Raw genomic sequence first — 25939 nt, forward strand, 5'->3', positions numbered from 1 at the left:
ATACGCAGACAGTCTACATGTTCATTTGTTTCAGAGGCATTTAATTCGCAGGATAGGAATTTCGCTTGGCATAGGAACCATCGTACACCCACCGTGTCATGTATGTTGATCTCACTTTTCTTCTCACTAAACTGGTGTTACCAGACTCCGCTTGCAAGAGGTTCCATCGTAAGTAAAAAATCACTTTTTGGCAAAACTGTATCATTGGGAATGCAGTCTCGTGAAAGAGCTTCTCACTCATTAGGAGTCCGCATTTTCCTGCTACTGGAAGTAGAGCAGCCTTGGGCTGCAGGAACCTTGAGGAAGAGGTCCTGGGTAAAACCAGAACTCTTTCATAGAAATCAGTCCTGAAGTAACTATAAATAAAATAAATACTCCTCATTATAACTAGGCATCGGGCTATACTTAGTCATCTTTCCCATTTATAATAAACATCTCATACCAGCCTGTCTCCTCTCTTACACTTTTTTTTTGTCTTACCACATCTTTCCTCACCCTTATCATATTTCCCATTCCCTTGTAACGCTTGGAATATTCTCTACTTTCACCCTCTTTTGTTTTTGTTTTTCTTTCCTTTATTGAAAACCTGACCTCTACGAGGATTTCCATCCACTGCTGATATCTTTGACGGATTCCATCCTTTGCTGATACCTTTGACATATATCATCGAAAAATAAAACACAAATAATACAGATGTTCAGGCACAGTGCACAATAATCTGGCGTTGAACGTTAAAGATCGTCTTCCATAAGCTGGCGAGGGTGATCTGATTGCTGTATCATGGAGATAACCCGCCCTGATTGCCCAAGAGATCTCTGACTGATTAGCGGCGCCCCTCAGGGACCAAGGAGCATAGATGGGCTTCCGAAGGATATATATGGACCCGGTCCCGACTTCTGGCGTTCACCATCACGCCCATACAACCAAACACACACACACACACGCCCATGCAACAAACACATACAACCAAGCCCATACACCAAACACACACCGTCACCATCCTACACCAAAGACATCCAACCACGTCTGTACAACATACATACGCCGTAACTCTCATACACGTTGCCACAAAACCAGTCCCATACATCAAACACACTCAAATATGCCCATACACCAGACACACGCCGTCATGCGTATACAACCAGACACCCTCACCCAGTTGAGAGATGCGAGGATGAAATGTACCTCCCAGGAGACGTTAGACGGGAGGCCTGTTAAGATCCAAAACAGTTCAGGGTGAGGCTCAGGTGATGTGGAGGAAGTTGAAGACTGCTTCATGAATGGATGGATAGAGGGAAGACTAGCACAGCAAGGTGGAATGAAGATAAAAGCAGAGGACAGACTAGCGCAGCAAGATGGCTGATGGAAGATAAGGAGTTTTGAAGAAGCTGAATCTGCCAGAACATAATGATGAGGTACAAAGAGGGTACAAAATAAAGCCCTGAGGCCACGAGTGAAAAGGATGGTACATAACAGTTTAAGGAGAGCAAATGAGGGTCTTGTATGAATAATGGATAGGAATCTAAAAGAGAATATCAAGCAATTCTAGATTGAGGTGGATAAACGAAGGGAAAAATGCGTGTTGAGAGTATATTAGACAAGTCTGAGAGAATCGTAGTAACAAAGTATGAAGTTTGTGGGGCATGGAGAGAATATTCTGAAGAACTGATGGCAGATTGTGGTGAATGAAACGAATTTGTTGGTGCAGAAGGAACAGAGACAAGGAGGGAGGGAGAGAGAGAGAGAGAGAGAGAGAGAGAGAGAGAGAGAGAGAGAGAGAGAGAGAGAGAGAGAGAGAGAGAGAGAGAGAGATAGGAATATACGAGAGGTTGATGTCACAAAGAAAAAAATCAAGAAGGTCAATAAAGCTCGTAAACAAGGGAAATGTTGCTGGGAGTATGATTGGAGTGGTGAGCGAGATGGTGGAGTGGAAAGTGGAGGTGACTCTGTTGCCGAGTGGATCTGGAGAGGATGTTATGTATGGAAGCATGGCAACGTGATCTCGTGCCCTGGTGACTGGACGAGGAGATGGGGTAGGAGAAGCGAGGAAGTAAATGCAAGAACAACACGTTTCCTAAGAGTAATTTAAACAGATTTACGGGAGGACAGTTACAGAGTACATGGGAAGGTCAGATAATAGGAGACCTGGTGATCCATAACGAGGTTATCTGTTGTCTACGACTAAAGATTAGTGGTAGAAACAGGATAGTAAACCAGGGACTGATTTGATCATTGTTAAAAGGATTAGCGAACCCCTTGCTGGTGAGGAACAAGATGGGTTTAGGAAGGGGAGAGGGTCTGTACTTAGACAAGCTGTGGAGAACGTTTGAGGAAACTATAAAGGCGCATGCAGTATTTATGGCTTACGATTATCTATACGATAAAGCGAATGGGAAAACGCTTTAGGGAGTTCTTGCTCTATATGGCGTGCATAGAGGACTTCTGAATGCTGTTAATAGACTTCGCACCGAAAACAGATCGTGTAGGAAAGTACATTAAGGTAGGAAGGAGTAGTTTCAAATGAAGATGGGGTTGCGTCAGTTTTTTTGATGACGCTGTGATTATCAAATGTTCTGAGGGAGAAGGTATTGTGTGAGAAGAGATCGAGCGGTGGGGTTGATTGTGGTACGATTCTTAGCCTAGGAGAAACAGTTGAAGTTGTTGTACGCAGATGATACTGTAGTGTCAGCTGAAAATAAGGAAAAGGTGAGTATGATGAACTGGTTCGATGATGTATCTACTGTAGGGGGAGGTTACTGCAGGCGAATGCGAATAAAATCAAGACGATAGTTTCTGGAATAGAAGAGAAGTCAGATTGTAAGGTCAGGGTGTACTGTGAAGAACAGGATGTAGAGGATTGACTTTAAATATTTACGAGTATAATCAAGTAAGAATGGGACTTGGTAAGCAGATATTGAGGTTGCGGTCGAGCAAAGGAAGGGGGGAGACGATACGCTGAAAGATCTGGTAAACGGGACACATTTAGACGTACAGTGTGAGAGAAACTTGCACAAAGAAGTACTTGTTCCTTTGCTCAATGATATGACTCAAATGCACACACATATATATGGGTCATCATACATGATGAAACGATACAGGCGGATGCTATGGATACTTTGTGTGGTATAGGTGGAATGAATGGGGATAGACAGGGGTCAGTAGAAGTGATAGTCATGTGGTATGAGGAGTCTGTTCGAAAGGTACATGGATAAAAGTCATCAGGATAGCATGGTCATGCAGGACGTATAGTTGACGATATGCTGGTCATGAAAATGTACAGGAGGATAACAGAAGAGGTTACAAAGAGTAAAACTCCACGGAAGAGATGGTGTGGATGGTGTGTGAGAGATGTGATTAAGAAGAGATATTTTTCAGATGCAGATGGTATCAGGCACTAGTAGCGAAGGACCAGAACAGACAGACAGACAAGGACGGACGGACAGACAGATAAACTGTATATTTCCCAACACCTCGAAGCTTTGGAACTCTCTACACCCCTCATGTCTTTCTTCCCCACTAACTATGACCTGGTACATTGTAAAAGACAAGTTTTTCACTTCCTCCAAAATTCATGAATACTTTCCCTCGTCTCTTCTTTTTCCCTCTCATTAATCTCTATATTTCAATGACGGCCCGGCCTTGATGTGGACTTTTGCCCGTGACGGAAGCCTCCAATCTTAAAAAAAAAGAGGAGACACATTATGTACGGACAGACAGACAGTCTTCAAAAAGAAGGACTGGGGATCGGATCCGACGGAAAATTTTTGTGTCTGGAGCTGGTACGAACTGAAAAAAACACTTCGTCTCGACGAATCAACTCAGTGTGATAAGTGAAAAATTTAGAATCTCATTTATTATTTTGAGTCCATGGTTCGCTCTGTTACACCTAGGCATGGATGGGTTCCTGATGTGTGTGGGAAATGGTCGCGAAGGCTATAGGCACGCTGATGCCATGGCGTCACCCTTCTGGATAAGAGATAGATGAAACTCGTAAACTGATCTCCTCTATTTTTCTCCTACTTGCATTAATTCATTGATTAACCTCCTCTGGACCAGCACTGAATGACAGACACACGAACACTATTGTTTTTTTCGGTCTTTGGCATTGATTCGAGATGCTTTACTACAGTATTCGACAATTTGTATTAATTCGAGAACTTCTCTGCTCAGTTTCAGTCACTTGCGTTGTTACCTAGGACCTATCCAATCCAGTCTTCGCCTACTTGCTCTGCCTTGTTAATCAACCTACATCGTTTATCGGCCGCTTTGGCTTAATTCGTAATCAAGTCTCTTACGTTTCTTCAAACACTTTCCAAAGTTCGGAAAGCGATTTTCCTCGTTTTTTGCCTGCTTGTGGTATAATTCGTGGACTAAGTTACCCTGGCTGTGGGTAAAGTGTTATGCAGAGGTGCTCTTGAGTTCGACGAGCCAGTGACGGACTTTAGAGGCTGTTGGCGAGGCTTGGAGGGAGGAACGGGTGTTGACTGTGTGCCCGGAAGTAGACCACGTCCGACTGACACGACTGGAGGAATTAGTTCTCAGGGACAGTTCGTGGAGACTGGGGCTTCTCACCTGTCAAAAGTTTTTTTTTTTAAGTTGATGAAATTTTCACGCCTCGTACGAACGTATGCGTGGATAACTAACACACGCATGCACGTCCGTACGCAATCACGCCTCGTACGAACGTATGCGTGGATAACTAACGCACGCATGCACGTCCGTACGCAATCACGCCTCGCACGAACGTATGCGTGGATAACTAACGCGCGCATGCACGTCCGTACGCAATCACGCCTCGCACGAACGTATGCGTGGATAACTAACGCACGCATGCACGTCCGTACGCAATCACGCCTCGCACGAACGTATGCGTGGATAACTAACACACGCATGCACGTCCGTACGCAATCACGCCTCGCACGAACGTATGCGTGAATAACTAACGCACGCATGCACGTCCGTACGCAATCACGCCTCGCACGAACGTATGCGTGAATAACTAACGCACGCATGCACGTCCGTACGCAATCGAGTTAAAGGGTTCACAGCATATCAGAACACACTGGGATTTATGCCCCACAAGGCCCAGCCACGGGACCTAGAGAAGCACAGACGGGCTACAGTGATGTCTATTACTGGGGAGAGGAGAGAAAGAGGAGGTGGAACTGATGATAAAACATGTCTGAAAGTTTCTAAAATCAGAATTGCGATGTTGATAGCTTAGATCTCTTCTGGAGATGCAGCGCCACAGTAACCACAAGCCACGACAAGGTGGACAAAAAGATGGTGAGGAAGGAGGTAAAGACGTACTGGCCGAGTGTGAGGATGATGGATGGATGGAATAATTAAAGGATCAAGGAGGCAGTGAATGCTGGCTGTTGACAGAGATTTAAGATACCACTTGATGACACAAAAGACGGGACATGGGGCCCCACGAGTGTGTGTGTGGGTGTGTGTGCTTATATATATATATGTGTGTGTGTGTGTGTGTGTGTGTGTGTGTGTGTGTGTGTGTGTGTGTGTGTGTGTCGTGTGTGTGTGTGTCGTGTGTGTGCTTATATATGTATGAGTGTGTGTGTGTGTGTGTGTGTGTGCTTATATATGTATGTCTGTGTGTGTGCGTATGTGTGTGTGTGTGTGTGTTTACATAAGACACCAAATGGTGTGCAATTCTCTAACCGTAACACACACACACACACACACACACACACACACACACACACACACACACACACACACACACACACACACACTTATCCAAAGTGCAAAAATATCCAGCTCACCCTAATCTCAAGCTCTTGCACGAGTAATTAATTAGTAACTATCATAAACCCCCCTTCCACCCCTAGTTTTGTAATATCTATAAACACACCAACTACGTATTCTGAGCCGACTGTCTGCCTTAAACCCAATAAACCGTTATCTATCTAATTATACTTATTCACAGACGAGTCAATACACAGACACCTCACCCACCAGATCAGACCCATCCTGAAACACTCACTCTCACTTGCGCTGACCAGTCCACTTCCAAGCCTCTCTTGCACACCCCTCCGGCCTAACCTCATCATTGCTCCGAGTTCCAAGGAAACCATTAAGGAATATCAAGTCTCGTCAAGAATAATATAGAATAGATCCACGAACGCATTCCTCTATAGACACGAACGAACAAATACCTCAATAAACACAAACAAACACATGCCTCTTTCAACACGAACCAAAAACAAATGAATTTCTTGGTATCAAGATTTAATTTCATAGTGTTTAAATACCTCCAACTCACTGTTGATAGTGTTATGTTCCTAAAGGTTAGATACGGCTTGCAGAGCATTAATCTCCAGGGCCGCGTGTCAGAGATCTCTCGCAGTTCTTGCCAGCCTTGGTACTTATCGTCTGCTGTTTGTGGTTACGTATTTTACTGAATAAGACCTAAATGGTAATAGTTTCCTCGTACACCGCTAGAGCGACAAGGAACGGAAGGGTTAGGAGAATTTCACAGGGAGGGGTTGTGTGTTAGTGGAAGACGGGTGATGACGAGAGACTCTGGGACGAAGTAATGTTCCAGTAATGATTCGGTGTTTCCAGAAGTGACTCTGTGATCCGGTAATGAGCCAGTGTTCCAGCAATGACTCAGTGTTCCGGTTGTGACTCACTTTTCCAGTAGTGACTCACTGTTCCAGGAATGAGCCAGTGTTCCAGTACTGACTCGGTGTTCCAGTAATGACGCAGTGTTCCGGTTGTGACTCACTTTTCCAGTAGTGACTCACTGTTACAGGAATGAGCCAGTGTTCCAGTACTGACTCTGTGTTCCAGTAAGGACGCAGCGTTCCAGTGATGATTATCGAAGTATTCCTGCAATGACTCACTGCTCCAGGAATAAGCCTCTGTTCCAGCAGTGATTAAATTTTCCAGTAATGAAGCAGTGTTCCAGTAATGAAGCAGTGTTCCAGTAATGAAGCAGTGTTCCAGAAACGAAGCAGTGTTCCAGTAACGAAGCAGGGTTCCAGTAATGAAGCAGTGTTCCAGAAACGAAGCAGTGTTCCAGTAACGAAGCAGGGTTCCAGTAATGAAGCAGTGTTCAAGAAACGAAGCAGTGTTCCAGTAACGAAGCAGGGTTCCAGTAATGAAGCAGTGTTCCAGAAACGAAGCAGTGTTCCAGTAATGAAGCAGTGTTCCAGTAATGAAGCAGTGTTCCAGTAACGAAGCAGTGTTCCAGTAACGACGTAGTGTTCCAGTAAAGATTCAGTGTTCCAGTACTGACGCAGTGTTCCGCTAATACCTCACTGTTCCAGTGCTGACAACAGTGTTCCGCTGATACCTCACTGTTCCAGTATTGACGCAGCGTTCCAGTAATATCACCAACGGCCCAGTAACAAAGTAATGCCCCCGTTGTATCCCCAGCAAAGCTTCGACAAACGACGCAGGTCTCGGGGCCCGGATGAAAAAGAATGTGAATTCCATCCAGTATAATCAGGGGACACATTTTCCCCGATCCCAGGCATCTATTAACAAAGTCACCAGCAAAACGCGACACATCAGACACGATCCTTTACAATGAAACGCTTGGCGCCACTGACGCATCCCATGACGGCAACATAACACTCTACTGCATAGCATGACAGCCCGTTATAGATTACTAAACAGCTGTCCAAACCGCTATCCAAATTTCTGGTTGGGTAGTCGGCGCGCATCAGACTAACTGACAGCTACCATCCCACTGGCCCGTCCTGGGTAGAAAAATATATATGAGCATTTGCGAGTAAACTGTTGACTTCTCTTCCTTGATTCTTTACATGTATTGTTCTGTCCTGATTCATGGCTACTTTCTAAAACTATATATATATATATATATATATATATATGTGTGTGTGTGTGTGTGTGTGTGTGTGTGTGTGTGTGTGTGTGTGTCTCTTCTCAATCTCTCTGCATTTCCTCCAGAAAAATCCATAAACAAATGAATACCACCTAGATGACATTCCATGCCCTTGCGCTAAACCTCCATTCATGAAACAATCACGTCGCTATATTGCATGACGAAGTAACACAATTGTTACATTCATTTCATCATCGAATAAAAACTTCTTCAACATTGTTCCAACAATCTCTTCCAGCTGTCGCTCCCTAACCATATATTACTTGAAACCTCCTACAGACATGCGTCATCAACTCTATTGATCCTTTCTCGGAATCAGTGATAATGCTAAATACAAATCCATGTGCTTTTGATAAGTGTTTCTCACATACAGTTATTAAAGTCAAACTACGTGATCACAATATCTGCTTCCACTTATGAAATGATTGCTCTTTCCTCAATCTGATGTGATAATGTGACAGCCTACACCTCTGAATTAAAACCAACTACCAATACTAATTTCACCAGAATACTCAACAAACTAACTGAGTAACAACTCTGGTAATTTTGACACATTCTACTTTAATCCACCTTGCTTTGATACAATGGCACTAGGAAAAGCATTGCGTTTAATCTCTGAGACCAACATGAGTCATACACATAACATTAAAAAACTTAAAATCAACATACTAGAGCATTTTTAATAAATTCCACTGCAATACCATCCAAACCTGCTGCCTTGCCGGCTTTCATCTTCCGCAAAGCTTTTACTACCTCTTGAGGGTTGAGGGTCAAGTCAATTGGGAGGTGAGTTTGAATGGTGAGAGGCTGGAGGAAGTGAAGTGTTTTAGATATCTGGGAGTGGATCTGTCAGCGGATGGAACCATGGAAGCGGAAGTGGATCATAGGGTGGGGGAGGGGGCGAAAATTTTGGGAGCCTTGAAAAATGTGTGGAAGTCGAGAACATTATCCCGGAAAGCAAAAATGGGTATGTTTGAAGGAATAGTAGTTCCAACAATGTTGTATGGTTGCGAGGCGTGGGCTATGGATAGAGTTGTGCGTAGGAGGATGGATGTGCTGGAAATGAGATGTTTGAGGACAATGTGTGGTGTGAGGTGGTTTGATCGAGTAAGTAACGTAAGGGTAAGAGAGATGTGTGGAAATAAAAAGAGCGTGGTTGAGAGAGCAGAAGAGGGTGTTTTGAAGTGGTTTGGGCACATGGAGAGAATGAGTGAGGAAAGATTGACCAAGAGGATATATGTGTCGGAGGTGGAGGGAACGAGGAGAAGAGGGAGACCAAATTGGAGGTGGAAAGATGGAGTGAAAAGGATTTTGTGTGATCGGGGCCTGAACATGCAGGAGGGTGAAAGGAGGGCAAGGAATAGAGTGAATTGGAGCGATGTGGTATACAGGGGTTGACGTGCTGTCAGTGGATTGAATCAAGGCATGTGAAGCGTCTGGGGTAAACCATGGAAAGCTGTGTAGGTATGTATATTTGCGTGTGTGGACGTGTGTATGTACATGTGTATGGGGGGGGTTGGGCCATTTCTTTCGTCTGTTTCCTTGCGCTACCTCGCAAACGCGGGAGACAGCGACAAAGTATAAAAAAAAAAAAAATATATATATATATATATATATATATATATATATATATATATATATATATATATATATATATATATACATATATATATATATATATATATATATATATATATATGTGTGTGTGTGTGTGTGTGTGTGTGTGTTTTGTGTGTGTGTGTGTTTCAGACTCGATCGCAGTTTCCCGCGTTAGCAAGGTAGCGCCAAGAAACAGATGAAGAAAGGGACATCCGCTCTATAAACACATACGCACACACACGTAAATATACCTCTCTCTCTCTCTCTCTCTCTCTCTCTCTCTCTCTCTCTCTCTCTCTCTCTCTCTCTCTCTCTCTCTCTCTCTCTCTCTCGTTCGAGAAAAGACTGTAAATCAACGAGAGGATGACCACCTAATTGACCATTCGCAGTGCTCTTGGCTGGTTTATCTGCTCCATTTCTTTTATGGTATAATCAACACGTACAGTATGATGATGATGATGATGAGAGTAAAGCACGTAATGTTGTTAATCATTTAGATTTTCATGGTACATTCGATGAATTCCTGCAACAACGACTACCATCAACAGTTGTGTCATACATGGAACAGTTGGAGTCGTGCTTCGGTGGCCAGAAGACTGGTCGACTACCCGTAAACACAGTGCACTAGTTAACGGTTGATCCTCTGAATCGTTGGACGTAACAAGTGGCGTGCCACGGGAATCTATTTTGGGATCCGTTTCTCGTGTATATAAGTGATAATGATAATGGGATAATAGGATCTGTTTCTTATGCATGTCATAATGGTAATGAAATAATGGGATCTGTTTCTCACATATAGGTGATAATGATGATTGGATCTGTTTCTCACATATAGGTGATAATGATAATAGGATCTGTTTCTCACATATAGGTGATAATGATGATAGGATCTGTTTCTCATATGTATGTGATAATGGTGACAGGCTACGACGTTCTGAGTATTAAAATTCACAAACGATACGAAGCTGGGACGTAATGTTTCAAGAGAATCCGAACACTACCACTGCAAGCTGACGTAGACAAACTGATGGGCTGGGAAGTGCCAAGATTTTACACATTCGTATTTAATAGCAACAAGAAGAAGGCGAGCTACAGGAATGTTGTTGAACTACATATGGTCCACGAGGAAAAAAAAAGGCTTTTGTGTTATAATCTCTGATGACAAGAAAGGTGAGTAAGCAGTACACAGAAGCAGTTAAAAAAGTGGATAAAATTCTAGAATTCATACGTAGAGCATTCGATTCTAAGTCTACGAATTCAATCCTCACTCTTATAATGTGTTGGTACGTCTCCACCTTGAATTTTGTGTATCCTTAAACGCCATTTGGGAATAGACGTTGAGAGAACGGAAAGAGTACATCAGCAAGCTGTCGGGACGATTCCCAGCCTCAGAAACAAATCCTGCGACTAAATCTATGAAGAACTGAATCTCATTAGCTAAGAAAAGAGGTGACGACATGAAGGCATTCCAAAGTTCCAAAGGTCTTGATAATCTGGATCTAAGCAGACATTTAAGATTAAGTTTCTTTATCTTACTCGGAACGGACAATATAAACTATTGGGTAAACGTTTTACTTAGAATGAGACAAGAACGTTTTCTTCACTGTTAACATACGGAATGATTTACCAGTTAAAGTAGCTGGAAACACCACAGTACATACGTTTAAGAACGAACTCAACAAATACTGCGTTTCAAGCCCACGACTGACATCATTTGCGTCTCCCTAAATAGATGTAAAGTTTACAGGCATTTCCCTTCATTGCTCTTAACATGTTTCTCGTGTCTGGCACAATCCTTAACATGTTTCTCGTGTCTGGCACAATCACAAACTGCCTCGTTAGGATCGAGTGTCCTGTCCCTCTCTCTAGTTCTTTGTTATACCTTCAGTCTCTCTCTCTCTCTCTCTCTCTCTCTCTCTCTCTCTCTCTCTCTCTCTCTCTCTCTCTCTCTCTCTCTCTCTCTCTCTCATCAGTTATTTTTCCTCTGTCCCACAAGCGAGTCATTAGTCGAATAGCAGATGTACTTTTTTTTTTCTTGCCCATAATCAAACCACGTCTACCTGCTGGAATGTGGCAACAATGGATCCAGTGTTACAAAAGATCCAATATGTTGATTCTCTTTGAGTTCAAGAGAAGATAAAGGTTCCTAGACGACCCAAAACTAAGGCTCGAAAGAGCAAATCACAGTGATTGTCTCCTGATGGAGCACTTTGTGTTCCAAGTATGAACAGCTTAGACACAGAGACCCATCACCACACCACTTCCCCCCCACCTACCTCCGAACCATCCACCCCGTGCCCCTGCTGTGGGACATTCTACCTCCCAACATGCTTCTCCTTCAAGCCTTTCCTACACTTAGCTACCATCCTGTATCACCATACATCACTGTATTATCACGTCAAGTTCTTTTCTCCCCCTCACTCTGTCAACGATGATCCCCATCTCCAACTTTGTGTTACAGCAAGAACTCAACAGATGCAAATCATCCCCGATCTCCCACAAGCATTCCCCTGCACAAAGAGAAAAAGATAGATACGAATAAAACTAGATTAGCTTCGACCCGCTGTCCTCAAACTAGTTTGATCAAGGCCTCCTGCGAACAGTAAACGATGGGACGATGAAGATAACAAGGTAACGGTTTCGTCCGAAGCCTGAGCATACTACTGGAGGCCGTGTAGAACTCTACCCCGCAACAATATTAAATGGAAATTCAAAGACCCATATAAAAGTCCACCGGTTTAAAGGGCCGAGCCATTGTACCGCAACGCTTGTCATCTCATTGTGTCGTGGATGTGGGCCCTATCAAGAACTTAATGGTTGAACCACTTTGAGCACGACGATACGACCCTTGAGCACGACGATACGATCCTTGGGCACGACGATACGAGAGAGAGAGAGAGAGAGAGAGAGAGAGAGAGAGAGAGAGAGAGAGAGAGAGAGAGAGAGAGAGAGACAGAGAGAGAGAGAGAGAGACAGACAGACAGACAGACAGACAGACAGACAGACAGAGAGAGAGAGAGAGAGAGAGAGAGAGAGAGAGAGAGAGAGAGAGAGAGTCAGAGTAGATGGGACGGTCCAAAGTTTGCCTGTCACTTGGGTTGCCCTCAGCAAGCCTATATGATTCTCTTGAACCCTGAGGTGAGGATGATGCAATAGTCTACCTCACTTAGCATGAGGGGAGACGCGCAGGGAGGACTAATCGTAGCACTCCATCCGGGTTGTGAAGAATAGGATTTTGTACAATCTTTGACGGTGGCATCCCGGAGAGTGACAGAGGCTAACACACTACATGGAAGGTAACGTACTTAGTAGAGGGTAACGCACAGAGCAGAGGATGAAGCACTTAGGAGGGGGCTAACGCACTTAGGACAGGGTTAACGCACTTTGGAGAGGGTTAACGCACTTTGGAGAGGGTTAACGAACTCGAGTCTGGGTACAGGAGCATGTAATGAAGTGGTACACCCCTGTCTGATGATGATGAGTAAAATATGAATACACTTTTACGTTTTCTCCAGGAAGATGAGCAGCCTGCATCTTGTTATTAGTCATTTTTTCCCCCAACCATTTTTCCACCCAAGGCAGCGTCGATAACAGGTAAAGGATCTGGTTTCCTGCAAAGTTGAGAGACGACGTTCACATAATGATTACCGACTGTTCTGTTAACCTCTGTAGGATCACAAATGTCCCGATCATCAGGATACAGTACGTTATGGACTACGTTCGCTATACTATATATATATATATATATATATATATATATATATATATATATATATATATATATATATATATATATATACTCGTCTAACCTAGATACGCAACTTAACGACCAACCCCAAGGGGAGGATGAACAGCTGGGTTGCCTGTGGACTGACGGTCGCAAACTGGATTCGTACCTACGCGCTCGACCCCAGGCGGCCAGTGAATGCGTCATGGTCTGGTTAAAGGTAACGATATCATACCCGAGGGTCGTACCATCGTACTCAAGGGCTTTAAGACTGATTCATTTACCTCATCATCAAGACAGACACATGAGCATGATGCAGAGCGGGGTCTGGCAGGAGGCGAGGGGGAAGGTGGAAATGACCACTGCAACCACAGGCGATGTGTAAATGACCACTGCAGCCACAGGGGATGTGTAAATGACCACTGCAGCCACAGGGGATGTGTAAATGACCACTGCAGCCACAGGGGATGTGTAAATGACCACTGCAGCCACAGGGGATGTGTAAATGACCACTACAACCTCAGGGGATGTGTAAATGACCACTGCAGCCACAGGGGTTGTGTAAATGATCATTGCAACTTCAAGGGACTTGTAAATGACCACTACAACCTCAGGTGATGTGTAAATGATCATTGCAACTTCAAGGGATGTGTAAATGATCATTGCAACCTCAGGGGATGTGCAAATGATCATTGCAACCTCAGGGGATGTGCAAATGATCATTGCAATCTCAAAAAGATGTGCAAATGATCATTACAATCTCTGGGGATATGCAAATGATTAGAACTTGTAAAATGATGCACGTCAAACTTACAAAACTTTCAGAAAAATTACTCAAGTTCATTTCTCCAAAGCAGAGACGAAGGAGACTCGACAAATTGTCCTTGCAATGTTGGCCATGAGAAGTTCTTGTTTTACAAAAGACGAAAAGAAAAGGTTCACTTCAGCTGGACTGATACTGTTACACAGGTGTCGTATAATCGAAAGGGGAAAATCGTATGTCAATTTAGCAGCCGACCAGCGTCCTGAATTGCTCTCTTCAATGCGGGTCAACTATCTGGCCAACATCTGGCGAGGTGTTCTCTACCTGATTTTTTAACCACAGGAGGAGTCGTGCATCTCCCTGTGCCTCTCCACCGTCAGGTAAGGTTACCGAGTCATGCATGCATGGTCAGGTGTGGGAGAGGAGTCTCACACAGACCGCTGGACACCTGGGAGCCACATAGGGGTCCAGTGTGAGGGGTCAGACTGTACGCAACACTCGGTTTTTTTGTTTTGGTTTTTGCTACAGCCGCTGCTGCTGCTTCTGCTGCTGTGGCTTCTGCTACGGGTTATGTGGAGCAACTGTTCCAGTCCTTATGGCCAGTTTGGTACGGATACAGCAGGCTCCCTGGCCAGGCCATCTGGGCGTGCTAAAGCAGACCGTCTGATCATTCCTCCAAGCTGCTCTGGGTTGGTCCGGAAAGCTCAGGGCAGCTTAGAGAAATCATCAGATAGCCGACTTTATAGCCTGCTTTAGCCTAGCCATATAGCTTGCTTTAGCTTGGCCATATAGCTTGCTTTAGCTTGGGAAGGATAGCCTGACATACGCCTTAGCATGGTCACACAGCCAACTTTTGCCTAGTCAGATAGTCTGCTTTCCTCTGACCAGATATCCAGCCTTAGCCTGGTCACAAAGCCTGCTTCAGATGTACCAAAGTGACCATCAAGGCTTGACCAACACTTCTGTCGAATATTCTTGCTTATCTGTCAGGGATCTTCTTCACTGTCGTATATATTTCATCACACACACACACACACACACACACACACACACACACACACACACACACACACACAATAATCATATATATATATATATATATATATATATATATATATATATATATATATATATATATATATATTTTCATACTATTCGCCATTTCCCGCATTAGCGAGGTAGGCTTAAGAACAGAGGACTGGGCCTTAGAGGTAATATCCTCACCTGGCCCCCTTCTCTGTTCCTTCTTTTGGAAAATAAAAAAAAAAAAAAAAAAACGAGAGGGGAGGATTTCCAGCCACCCGCTCCCTCCCCTTTTAGTCGCCTTCTACGACACGCAGGGAATACGTGGGAAGTATTCTTTCTGCCCTATCCCCAGGGATAATATTCTATATATATATATATATATATATATATATATATATATATATATATATATATATATATATATATATATATATATATATACTGAGGAGCTGTGGTTTCGATGCATTATACATGACAGCTAGAGAATGAGTGTGAACGAATGTGACCTTTGTTGTCTTTTCCTAGCGCTATCTCGCGCGCGTGCAGGGGGAGGGGTGTGGGTGTCCTTTCATGTGTGTTGGGGTGGCGACGGGAATGAATAAAGGCAGCAAGTTATGATTTATGTACATGTGTATATACGTATATGTCTGTGAATGTATATATATATGTATACGTTGAAATGTATAGGTATGTATATGTTCCCTTCCATTTCTCCTGGTACGGTCCTTATCATGCATTAACCTGTAAGTTCATCCTGCTTGACCGAGTGTCCACATTGGACAGCTGCTGTTCTGGTGTATTTCATTCATGTGTCTGTCGTGTTCTTTCTTTCTTCTTCGAGTGAGGGTGGTTGTGTGTTCCTTCAAACTAAGCCTCTCTTCTTCTTCTTTCCTGTGAAAACTTTAAGACCAGAGAACAGATTCACAGCCAAGTCTCTCTTGCATCACTCACATGGCACTGCTCAAGCGGAAGTAAGCCAGTTAGCTGGTACTGGGGCGAGTCCCATCTGGCTGAGTGTGAGGCTCTCATCACCAGCTGGTGGTGAGGGTGGGACGAGGCAACACCGCTCCACTGGTGTGCCGGGAAGCGAGTCGTCCACGTAAGGCACCCATACCAGTGTATAGTACACGTCACACAGGCACGATACGTGCTACACACACACACACACACACACACACACACACACACACACACACATATTAACACTCTCTCTCGGTAGGCGTCTTTTCCTTCTCCCTCGACCACACGTGGGCTGCTGGCTTTCGGTCCATAAGCACACAATCCCTCCATCCCATACATAACACCTGACAACACGTACCTTACACAACTCTTTTCCCATAACCAAATATTTTCCTACAAGGTTACGAGCCTCTTGGCTAAATCTCGTCACATATACTTCTAAGTAAGTACTTCTATTCAATCTGGTAGACGAAAGTGCTTAACACAAGTTACAGATAATGGTAACCGAAGCATAAGATCATCTCAAACAGACCTCAGCACCAAGACAGATGAATTTCCAACTATTCTCCGTAATCAAGTGAAGATATCGAGAGCGAAACCAGTCACGCTTCTGTTGCGACAAGACCTAGACCAGAGGAACAGAGGCGAAATACATAGATATGGCTTATCTACCACCGGTAAAAGCTTTTAAGCCTCTACAGAATCAATATAGATAAGCAATCACATATCGCACCGAACAGAAATCTTTGATTGATAAACACGTACTGGAAACATCGAACTGACAGTGTTTGTATCATCGAAGGTCAATATACCTTAGTACTAGACGAAAGTACATTGGACGACGTCTTCCCTCACTTTTGGCAAAGGTTTTGATCGTAGACAGTGACCAAAAAATGAAACTACGAAGATCTAACAAGATCTTGCTGAGAGACAGGAAATGCAAAACAGTGACAAAAGGAAATGTGTGGAATATGTCTGATGAAGAAGATATCTTACCAGCCGTGACGTAAAGAACGTATATTGAAAAACCTAATAGCTTCGGAATTATGATGATATTGGAAATAGACAAAAAGGGAGAAGAAATATCGATCAAAATTAGTAAAAGGACAGCATCAAAGGACAAAGAGTAATGGCAAGGATTGGAATTTACCATAGATTAGGCAGAAAAACATCTGATGGAATCCAGCGAAGAGAAATCTGTTGATGTACGTCATGACACGATCAAAAAGGATAGTGAACATACCTTACACGTGCACAGATAGAGAGGAGATTGTCAAAGATCTTGTAGCCATCATAAGCAAAGTGACAGAATCCAAAAATCACATTACAGAAATCCACCAGTGAGTACCTTACGTTTGAATATCATGACTAAAATCGAAAAAAAAGAAGAAAAAAAATTCATGTTGAAAAGGCAGATCATTCAAAGCTACAAGCATTCCGTAGAAGATGTCTTCGTAAAGGCACGAAACAAAATCATTTGAGAGCCAGGCAGGAAACATAAGATTCTTCATTATTCTACCTAGTGGATATACGAGGAGTAAATATCCACTTCCTCTAACGAACACGGGACAGGTGGCTCACACGCGTTCCGGGAGAACTCCAGACAGACAACACTGTGCTGTGTGTGTGTGTGTGTGTGTGTGTGTGTGCGTGTGCGTGTTAATTGAGAGGAGGGAAAACAACACTGTTTAAGCAAGCATGGTACACGTTGAACTTTAGCCCCGCTAACACTGTCACATGACAAAAATCTCGTCGTGGTCTCACATTCGAGAGAGAGAGAGAGAGAGAGAGAGAGAGAGAGAGAGAGAGAGAGAGAGAGAGAGAGAGAGAGAGAGAGAGAGACTTTGCTTTACTCTCATTTTCTTCCACTGCTTTTAAGGGGACTGCATCTTCTTTCCAGTGGCGTTAAGGCCAGACTTACCTCGCTGGGACCTTGTGGGGGAGGTCTGTGTGGTCAGTCCATGTAGTATGTAACTCTCTCTCTCTCTCTCTCTCTCTCTCTCTCTCTCTCTCTCTCTCTCTCTCTCTCTCTCTCTCTCTCTCTCTCTCTCTCTCTCAGTGCTTCACAGAGACGTTCACAGGGGATGTGTGTGTGTGTGTGTGTGTGTGTGTGTGTGTGTGTGTGTGTGTGTGATGCGTCCGTCAACGTCAATGGTCATCACCTCTCAGCTTGCTTTACTGCGGTGGGTGTAAAGCCCACTCCACATCCCCCTTAGTGTCAAGTTAGGGGCAGCTCCTGCTTGTGTCCAGTCCCTGCCGATTGTTCGCCAGTACAATGGCTGTGTGGGAGAGGATGTGGAGGCTAGAGACACTCCTCCCCCATTAGTGTTAGTGTGGTGGGTGCTTAGTGAGGGGTAAGGCAAGATGGGAGAGTGACGGATATAAAAAAAAAAAAAAAGAAGAAAGGAAATTGAAAAGAGAAACAGAAATGGAGAAAAAAAGACAGACAGACAGAGGCAAACCACGACAGACAAAAAGGACTCACACAAAAAAAAAAAAGAGATTAGAGAAAAAGAAAAATGAAACGGATGGGAGGAAATTGGAGAAACGGGAAGAGAGAGAAAATATGGACAAGTGAATAAACACAGATATAGATAAGGGAAGAGATCAGATGAGACAGGAAGAGGAGGAGAAAGGGATAGGTAAGAATATAGAGGAAGATGGAGAGAGAGTTACTGATGACAGGCTGAAAAAAATACACACATTACTGATACACAGAAAACTGATCATTAAAATAAGCGATGGAAAGGAAAAAAAAATTAGGGAAATAAAGATGGATCAAACAGATAAAATCAAGTGGATGACAGACGCAGAGGAATAAAAGAAAATAACAGGATAAGTTAAGGCACGAGAACACGCTCAAACACAGTGAACTAAAGCGAAATTATCACCACGACAAACAGATGAAATGAGGTGCAAAGAGAGCGAGAAGAAACTGACACAGACAGACAAGCAGAGACGGATATATGTAGATAGATAAATAGAGACAGACAGGTAGATGGAGAGAGAGAGAGAGAGAGAGAGAGAGAGAGAGAGAGAGAGAGAGAGAGAGAGAGAGAGAGAGAGAGAGAGAGAGAGAATACTAAAAAAGGACCGATTTCTTTCTTTAGTGAGAGTTAATGAGTGTGTTAGGGATAAAGAGAAGAGGAGCGTGGGGAGAGAAACACAGAGATGGAGGGGGGAAAAGTGTGAGGCAGAAGGAAGGGAGAAACACAGAAAGCAGAGAAGAATTAAGAGTAAAAGATTGAGAAAGAAAAATATTATGCATGAAACAAGAAAAAGAGAGAGCAAAAGAGAAGATGAAATACCAGGAAGCAATAGACAGAGAGGAGAAAAACAGAACTCATTCACAACTTCTTAAAAAGATAAAGAAAAGATAATAACTGGCAGACAAAGACACTATGGGTACACACACAGTTGTACGGTCTCTCTCTCTCTCTCTCTCTCTCTCTCTCTCTCTCTCTCTCTCTCTCTCTCTCTCTCTCTCTCTCTCTCTGAGGAGGAGGAAACGTCGGCAGGAAATAACAAGAAACGACTTAGTCTGTGCCGTGAGGAAGGGCTCAGTATGTACCAACGAGACACCATTGTTCCCCTTGTGGATGGAAGCAACGTTCCTCCGTCTTGTTCTTCACACATCTGCAGAGTTATTCCTTTGTGTTCCCTATTGGCTCTTGTGCCAGAGACGTACCGTACCTATCTGTCCCTCCCCTTCCCTCCTCCACCCATCTGCTCAACCCAGTACATCGACGACCTCAAAACGACCGCGAGTGTGTCTGGACTGACGGATCTTCCACAACATTAGCGGGTACAAGAAAAATGCCCATGACGAGCCCCCACCATACTAGGCGTCACCCAGCTTCTGGACCTCAGCAGTGGGTCACTGATACCCTTCCCTCACAAGAGACACATCCAGGAACTCTGTATGGTCTTGCCTGCTGGAATACGTCGTCACCTCAGACTGGAGAGTCTTCGTGACTCAGTGAATCAATCCACAGCTCAGGACTAGGCGACCCAACGCGAAAATTGTATTCTGGACCACAGCTGGCTGGCCCAAAATACGTAGGGAAATCGCGGCGGAAATAGTTGGAAGATATACGTCATGACGTAAACCAACGAGTTTAAAAAGAAAAACCTTACAAGTCTACCTAGGAAGTTACAACTGCGACGGACGCTTCCCCAGGTCTGCAGGACTAGACCCGAAGACTGGTTCTAGTCACTGCTGTCGGCGCTGTGCTGTGGACTGACGTAAATACAAAGCTTGTTGACCATCGCAGTTGCAGATATCAACCATCAAACGCACAGTAGGAGAAAATGGATGAAGAAATGAAGTTCAAATACAAATGAGGAATATTAAGCTGTAGATCTGGACACGAGAACGTGGCGATCTGTTGTGCCTGTAAAAGAGCAAGACCCTAACAGACACTAGGCAGTTCCAGCAGTTAACAAACCAGAGAGAACAAATGCCTCCATAAGTCTGGACGAGGAGGAGCTGCTCAGAAATCTGTTCGGTAATAAGATGCGAGTGCCCCAGGCAGACAGAAGCCCCTCAACTGCCGCAGCCATGCGACACGCAACAAACAAATGTAAACCTGAACCCCTTGACGATACGACCCTCGAGCACGACCGTACGACACTTGAACGCAACGACCCTTGACTATGATGTGACGGTAAGATCAATGGGTATGGCTGCGTGGACTTTGACCTAACCAGTCTAGGTCAAAGGCCAGGCATCGTACTCAAAGTCGTGCTTATGGGGTTCAGTGTCTACAAAAGAATAGCAGGAAGTGAAGCAGAGAGGCATTTAATCCCGACCGACACTGTGAACCAACACACCCTCATCAAATGTGTTCCGAACCCTACGTCTTTCATGTCTTTATTGCCTGCTCTCTATGGAACCACTGTCTGGCCACCATTTCCTCAATAAATATTTTCCGAATATAGCCTCTTAAATTCATGTATTTCCTACCGACCACAGAACACCTGTCATAATAACTAGAAACGGGATGAGGTAGTCTTGATATACGAGGTCCTTAAGATGCGTCTTCGAGGAAATAATCGTAGGATAACTTTGAAAACACACTTCCATATAACCTGTCATGGAGTAGGCACTGTGGATGTATTTCCCATCAGCATCACTGACAGACACAGTGCTTCAAAACTGGCCTGACGCGAACGAGAGAAGTGGTTACCCTGGCCACAGCTGTGGGCTCTCGAGTGTCTGGCATAGCAGGGGTTCTTGAAGGAAAAAAATGTACTACACACACACACACACACACACACACACACACACACACACACACACACACACACGAGGGAATCTGGAACGACTAGCGATTGCAGCCAGTCACAACCCTCCCATATAACTGACGAGCTCAAGGCTCCCCACGAAACGCTTCGAGTGCAAATGAGCTTTACGCTCTAGGGAGGGGGGGGGAAAAAACACGATTGGGATGCAAAAGCAGCCTCTTGGGAGGGAGGAGGTGTCGCTGGTGGTTGGAAATGATGATGTTCCATACGTAACTGAATAACGTCTCCCAGCAACTTTATGGAACATGATAATGGCAACTCTCTCTCTCTCTCTCTCGGCATGTTCTCGATATAGGCTGTCTCTCCAAGACACACGTTCCAGCGCCCATATTCACCAGAAGACACGTGCACGGATGGGAACCAGGCTCAGAGCGCTGGAACCCCACAAGAACAGACAGACACCAAGGCCAACCAATCGACATGAAAGTCAAGAGGAGCAGTTCCGCGACGGACAGAACCACTAGCTATGGTTTACAATAGTGAACACACAGAAAAGCCTTCCTTGTTAGGTGATGATGCGTAGACCAGTTTATCTTTACACCTCGTAACAATGTGGTTGAGGTGTCGAACCATTTATAGTTATCTAGATCACCCTCAATATGAAGGTATGTACGTAAAAAGGCAAGAAAAAAAAAAAGCTGTGCAAAAAGACTCGGGAGATCTGGTTGGGAATAGGTGTTGAAATGAAGATAATACAGAGAGACATGCAGAGAATGAGATGAAAAACAACAGAGCAGACCTATTAATAGAGAGAGGCACAAGCGAACCAACAAACAAACGAACATCCAAGACAGATACAAGCAGAAAACGGACAAAAAAAGATAGGAAGACTATAAGAGGAAAGTTGGAAGAAAAGCAGAGGCAGACAGTCTCGGGGGGAAAAAAATAGAAGATTTCCGGTGGGAAAAAAAGAACTGAGAACGATCAGGCTTGATACCCATACGGCCTCCTAATACCTGGCGCAATACTGAAAGGGAGCGTCACCAGAACCACTGATGAAAACGAATAAAAGCTGAAAGAAGTGAAGCTCTATTTTCCTCCCTGCTCGTCAAAAGAATTCTGACACAGTGTCGTCAGCTGTTTCATTTTCGATCGGGTGTCGTAAAAGCAGACGAACGCCACCAACGACTCCCGTCGGAAAGTCGAACATAATTTGACCGTCGACTTGACAATGTTGGTACTTGCTTAAATCCAGCAAGAGACCTATGAAAAAAGTACCTGACAAGGCGGTAAAGTCTAAGACTTCCTCTAATTAAAAGTTTCGATCTCATGTAAGATGAAGGAATTAAAGGTACACTTCGAGTAAGACAGTCTTGCACCAGTCGGAAGACAGCAGATAAGCTTGTTGTTTTGTTTGGGTTGTGACGCGCGTCCTGTGGAACACTTACCTATTCGTATGACTGCAGGAAGCCCCAGGGTGGTGGGAAGTAGTGCTAGGACGCAAAAGACTACCAGCGGCCACCCCCAGCCACTGGCGGGAAACGACAGGGCCCTCTGGCAGGGGCCCTGCAGTCTGGCTATCGTCCGACAGGGATGTGTCCTCTCACCCGTGCCTTTCGCCACCTCCTTAATGCTCGTCCGCCTCCCGACACGAGGACCTTTACGGCCCATCATGGTTGGAATCCCGAGCGACAGTTGGTCGATGGTAATGAGTTGCTGTGACGACTGAAGGGTTTTTCTCCAGGAGTCTTGGTTCCCTGACGGCCAGGTCTTCGAGTCCTCCCTGCGACTTCTTCCCGCACCGTCCGTAAGGGAAGACTCAGAGCAACATTTGGTGACGTGACAAGATGCATTTTCTTTAGTGAATATGCGACTACTGTTGTTACCCTCCCTCTGTTCTCGCCTTTCACCTTTCCATCGTTCTCGTGGCAGGAGCGTGTCCCGTGTCCAGTGGTGGCGCCAATGCCCGTCCGTGGTCGACGCAGTCGGCCCAGAGTCGCCTCCGGCAGGTCGTACGTAAACCCGGGAGTCGTGTCTCACGGTTGCAGTCTGACTGCAGTAAAGATTTCCTCCGGTTCCTCTCGCCATTCCTCCTCTCATTTTCTTCATTCCTCCGGGCCCAGCGGGTGTTGTGTGTGAAGGGAGGTTGCTCTGCCCTGCTTCTCTACCCAACAGACACTCGCACCGTCTTAAACCGTTACGAACTCGTCGTTGTGTAGTTGCCGTCACAGTGGTATGTCGTGCCTCCGTCGCACCAATCTTTTTTTTTTTTTCTATGTCTCTAAATCCCTCTTTCGTCTTCTTCTATGATCTTAGTTTCTGCTATACAAGGTGTCATTGGCTTCAAGCATACTTTACCACTTGTATTTCTATTACGAGTTGTGGGGAAACTAAACAGGTTTCGGTTAGTGAGAATGTCGCAAACTACTGCTACAGTCTTTACGTGCAGAAACAAACGTGCCTTTTCCAAAATGATTTCGGCTCTAAAAACTAACGGTGGAGCCGTCCACTACCTACACCCACACCTCCGGAGACGATGGTCGCCACTATTTAACCATAGTTTTCCACGACACTCCTGTTCGTACACCTGTAAAATGGCTCATTTCAAATTTCACTCGCTAGTGCCCTCCAAATCTTGGCCGAGTCAGGCTGGAGCGGTAGACTCATCACTGGCAGTGTAAAGAACACTGAGCTACAGCTCCATCCAGACCTGATGGGATGATCCTTGTTCCTCACTGTTCACTGCTCACGTGAATATCACTGTAGTTCACCTTCCTGACACATTCCTCAGTTAGACGTAATCACACGTTTCCTTTCTCTCATACGAAACACTTCATATCTCTGCTTTTCTTGTTGACTGTATGGATTTCACGTACAAATATTCCTTATCAGCAAGTACACAATTTATGAATTACAAGAAATACATTCACAAAATCCAGAACATTAAAATATACGAAAATAAAAGTTTTGAAAGAAAAAAAATGAAACTTTCCAAAGACGTGTAAGAGACAAAAATAACTTTTAAAAAGACTTCAACTTTTGCGGACGTTGTTTTTTTGTGTTATTGTTATAGTGAGGAAGACGCAGCTGTTCCAGAGACCTGCTGCTGCTGGACACCGGCCAGGGAGGTGGTGGCGACACCGGTGGCGGCGGTGGCGGCGGTGGCGGCGTGGTGGGAGGCGGGAGAAGAGACGCGAGTGTACGGTCCAGGAGCGACCACACGACTGGGAGCCGCCTGACTCGGTCCGTGCCACCATCACCGGCAGGGCTGCTGCCTGCCTCCCTCCGCCAGGGGGTACCACTACCACCACCCTCTCCTCACCACACATCGTTCATCACTACCATCATCTACCATCATCTACCATTTTCACTCATCATCACTCCACAACTATCCTACGATAACGACTCGCATCTACTATCTACCGCCATGTCCCACTCACGACAACCACTACTCATCACCATCACCGATTACCACAACTGTCCATCACCACAACTCACACAAACCTCGACCACCACCTCTCACCACAAATATCCATACGTACACTGTTTACCACTATACCCCGAGAATCGAACCTAGGACCATCTGTATGGCAGCCAGGTAGCCTAACCCCCAGGCCACGATGAGCATCTCCTCCGTAACCACTGGCTGATTCACGGATCTGGCCGATGCATCCTTTACGTGGTGGAAATACTGCCAGGAGCTCACGCTGTCGACAAGGAAGGAAAGCTTTAGAATCGACTGCCAAGGTAGTACGGTAATGTGAATGATCACCATAGTGCCTTGGGAGTCGATTAAAATGCCTTTCTTCTTAATCCAGAGCGTGAGCGGCAGTATTTCCACCTCATAGAGGATGCGTGATGCATCAGCGAGATCCGTAAATAAGCAATTGGAGAAGATATTCATCGTGGCCTGGGGGTTAGGCTGCCTACCTACTTACACAGATGGTCCGGGGTTCAATTTTCGGGAATTAGTGGGAAGTGGTTTACATCAGATATCATGCGTACATTACGTGTTTGGTTAGGTATATATATATATATATATATATATATATATATATATATATATATATATATATATATATATATATATATATATATCACATACAAACCTCCAACAGCCGGATAGCGGTAGCACTCGCGCCTGTGGCACAGAGGTCCCGGGTTCTATCCTGGATGTTGGAGATTTGCATGTTCTATGAAGGTGCGCGTTGATACGCACTTTATTCGTATATATATATATATATATATACATATATATATATATATATATATACATATATATATATATATATATATATATATATATATATATATATATATATATATATATATATATATATATATAAATATATATATATATATATATATATATATATATATATATATACATATATATATATATATATATATATATATATATATATATATATACACTGAGTGTGAACGAATGTAGCCTTTTTTTCTTTTCCTAGCGCTACCTCGCGGGGGGGGGATGGGAGGGATGCTATTTCATATGTGGCGGGGTGGGGACGAGAATGTATGAAGGCAGCAAGTATGAATAGGTACATGTGTATATATATATATGTCTTGTATGTATATGTATGTATACGTTGAAATGTATAGGTATGTATATGTGTGTATGTGGGCGTTTATATATATAAATGCGTACGTGGGAGGGTTTAGGCCATTCTTTCGTCTGTTTCCTTGCGCTACCTCGCTAACGCGGGAGACGGCGATCAAGTAT

The 25939-nt window shown here is 44.3% G+C and overlaps 1 protein-coding gene across 1 annotated transcript in view; it reads right to left on the reverse strand.

Annotated features, from left to right (window-relative positions):
- The window catches only part of LOC139765555 (glutamate receptor ionotropic, kainate 3-like), a 466083-nt gene extending 441684 nt beyond the window's left edge, over positions 1-24399 (reverse strand). The window contains exon 1 of the mRNA XM_071693151.1: positions 22644-24399. Coding sequence (XP_071549252.1) covers positions 22644-23304 — 661 coding nt within the window. The 5' untranslated portion in view covers positions 23305-24399. The remainder of the gene's footprint in view (positions 1-22643) is intronic.
- Between the last annotated feature and the right edge of the window lie 1540 nt (positions 24400-25939).

Source organism: Panulirus ornatus, chromosome 1 (assembly GCF_036320965.1).
Source record: "Panulirus ornatus isolate Po-2019 chromosome 1, ASM3632096v1, whole genome shotgun sequence".
In the NCBI taxonomy this organism is placed as follows: domain Eukaryota; kingdom Metazoa; phylum Arthropoda; class Malacostraca; order Decapoda; family Palinuridae; genus Panulirus; species Panulirus ornatus.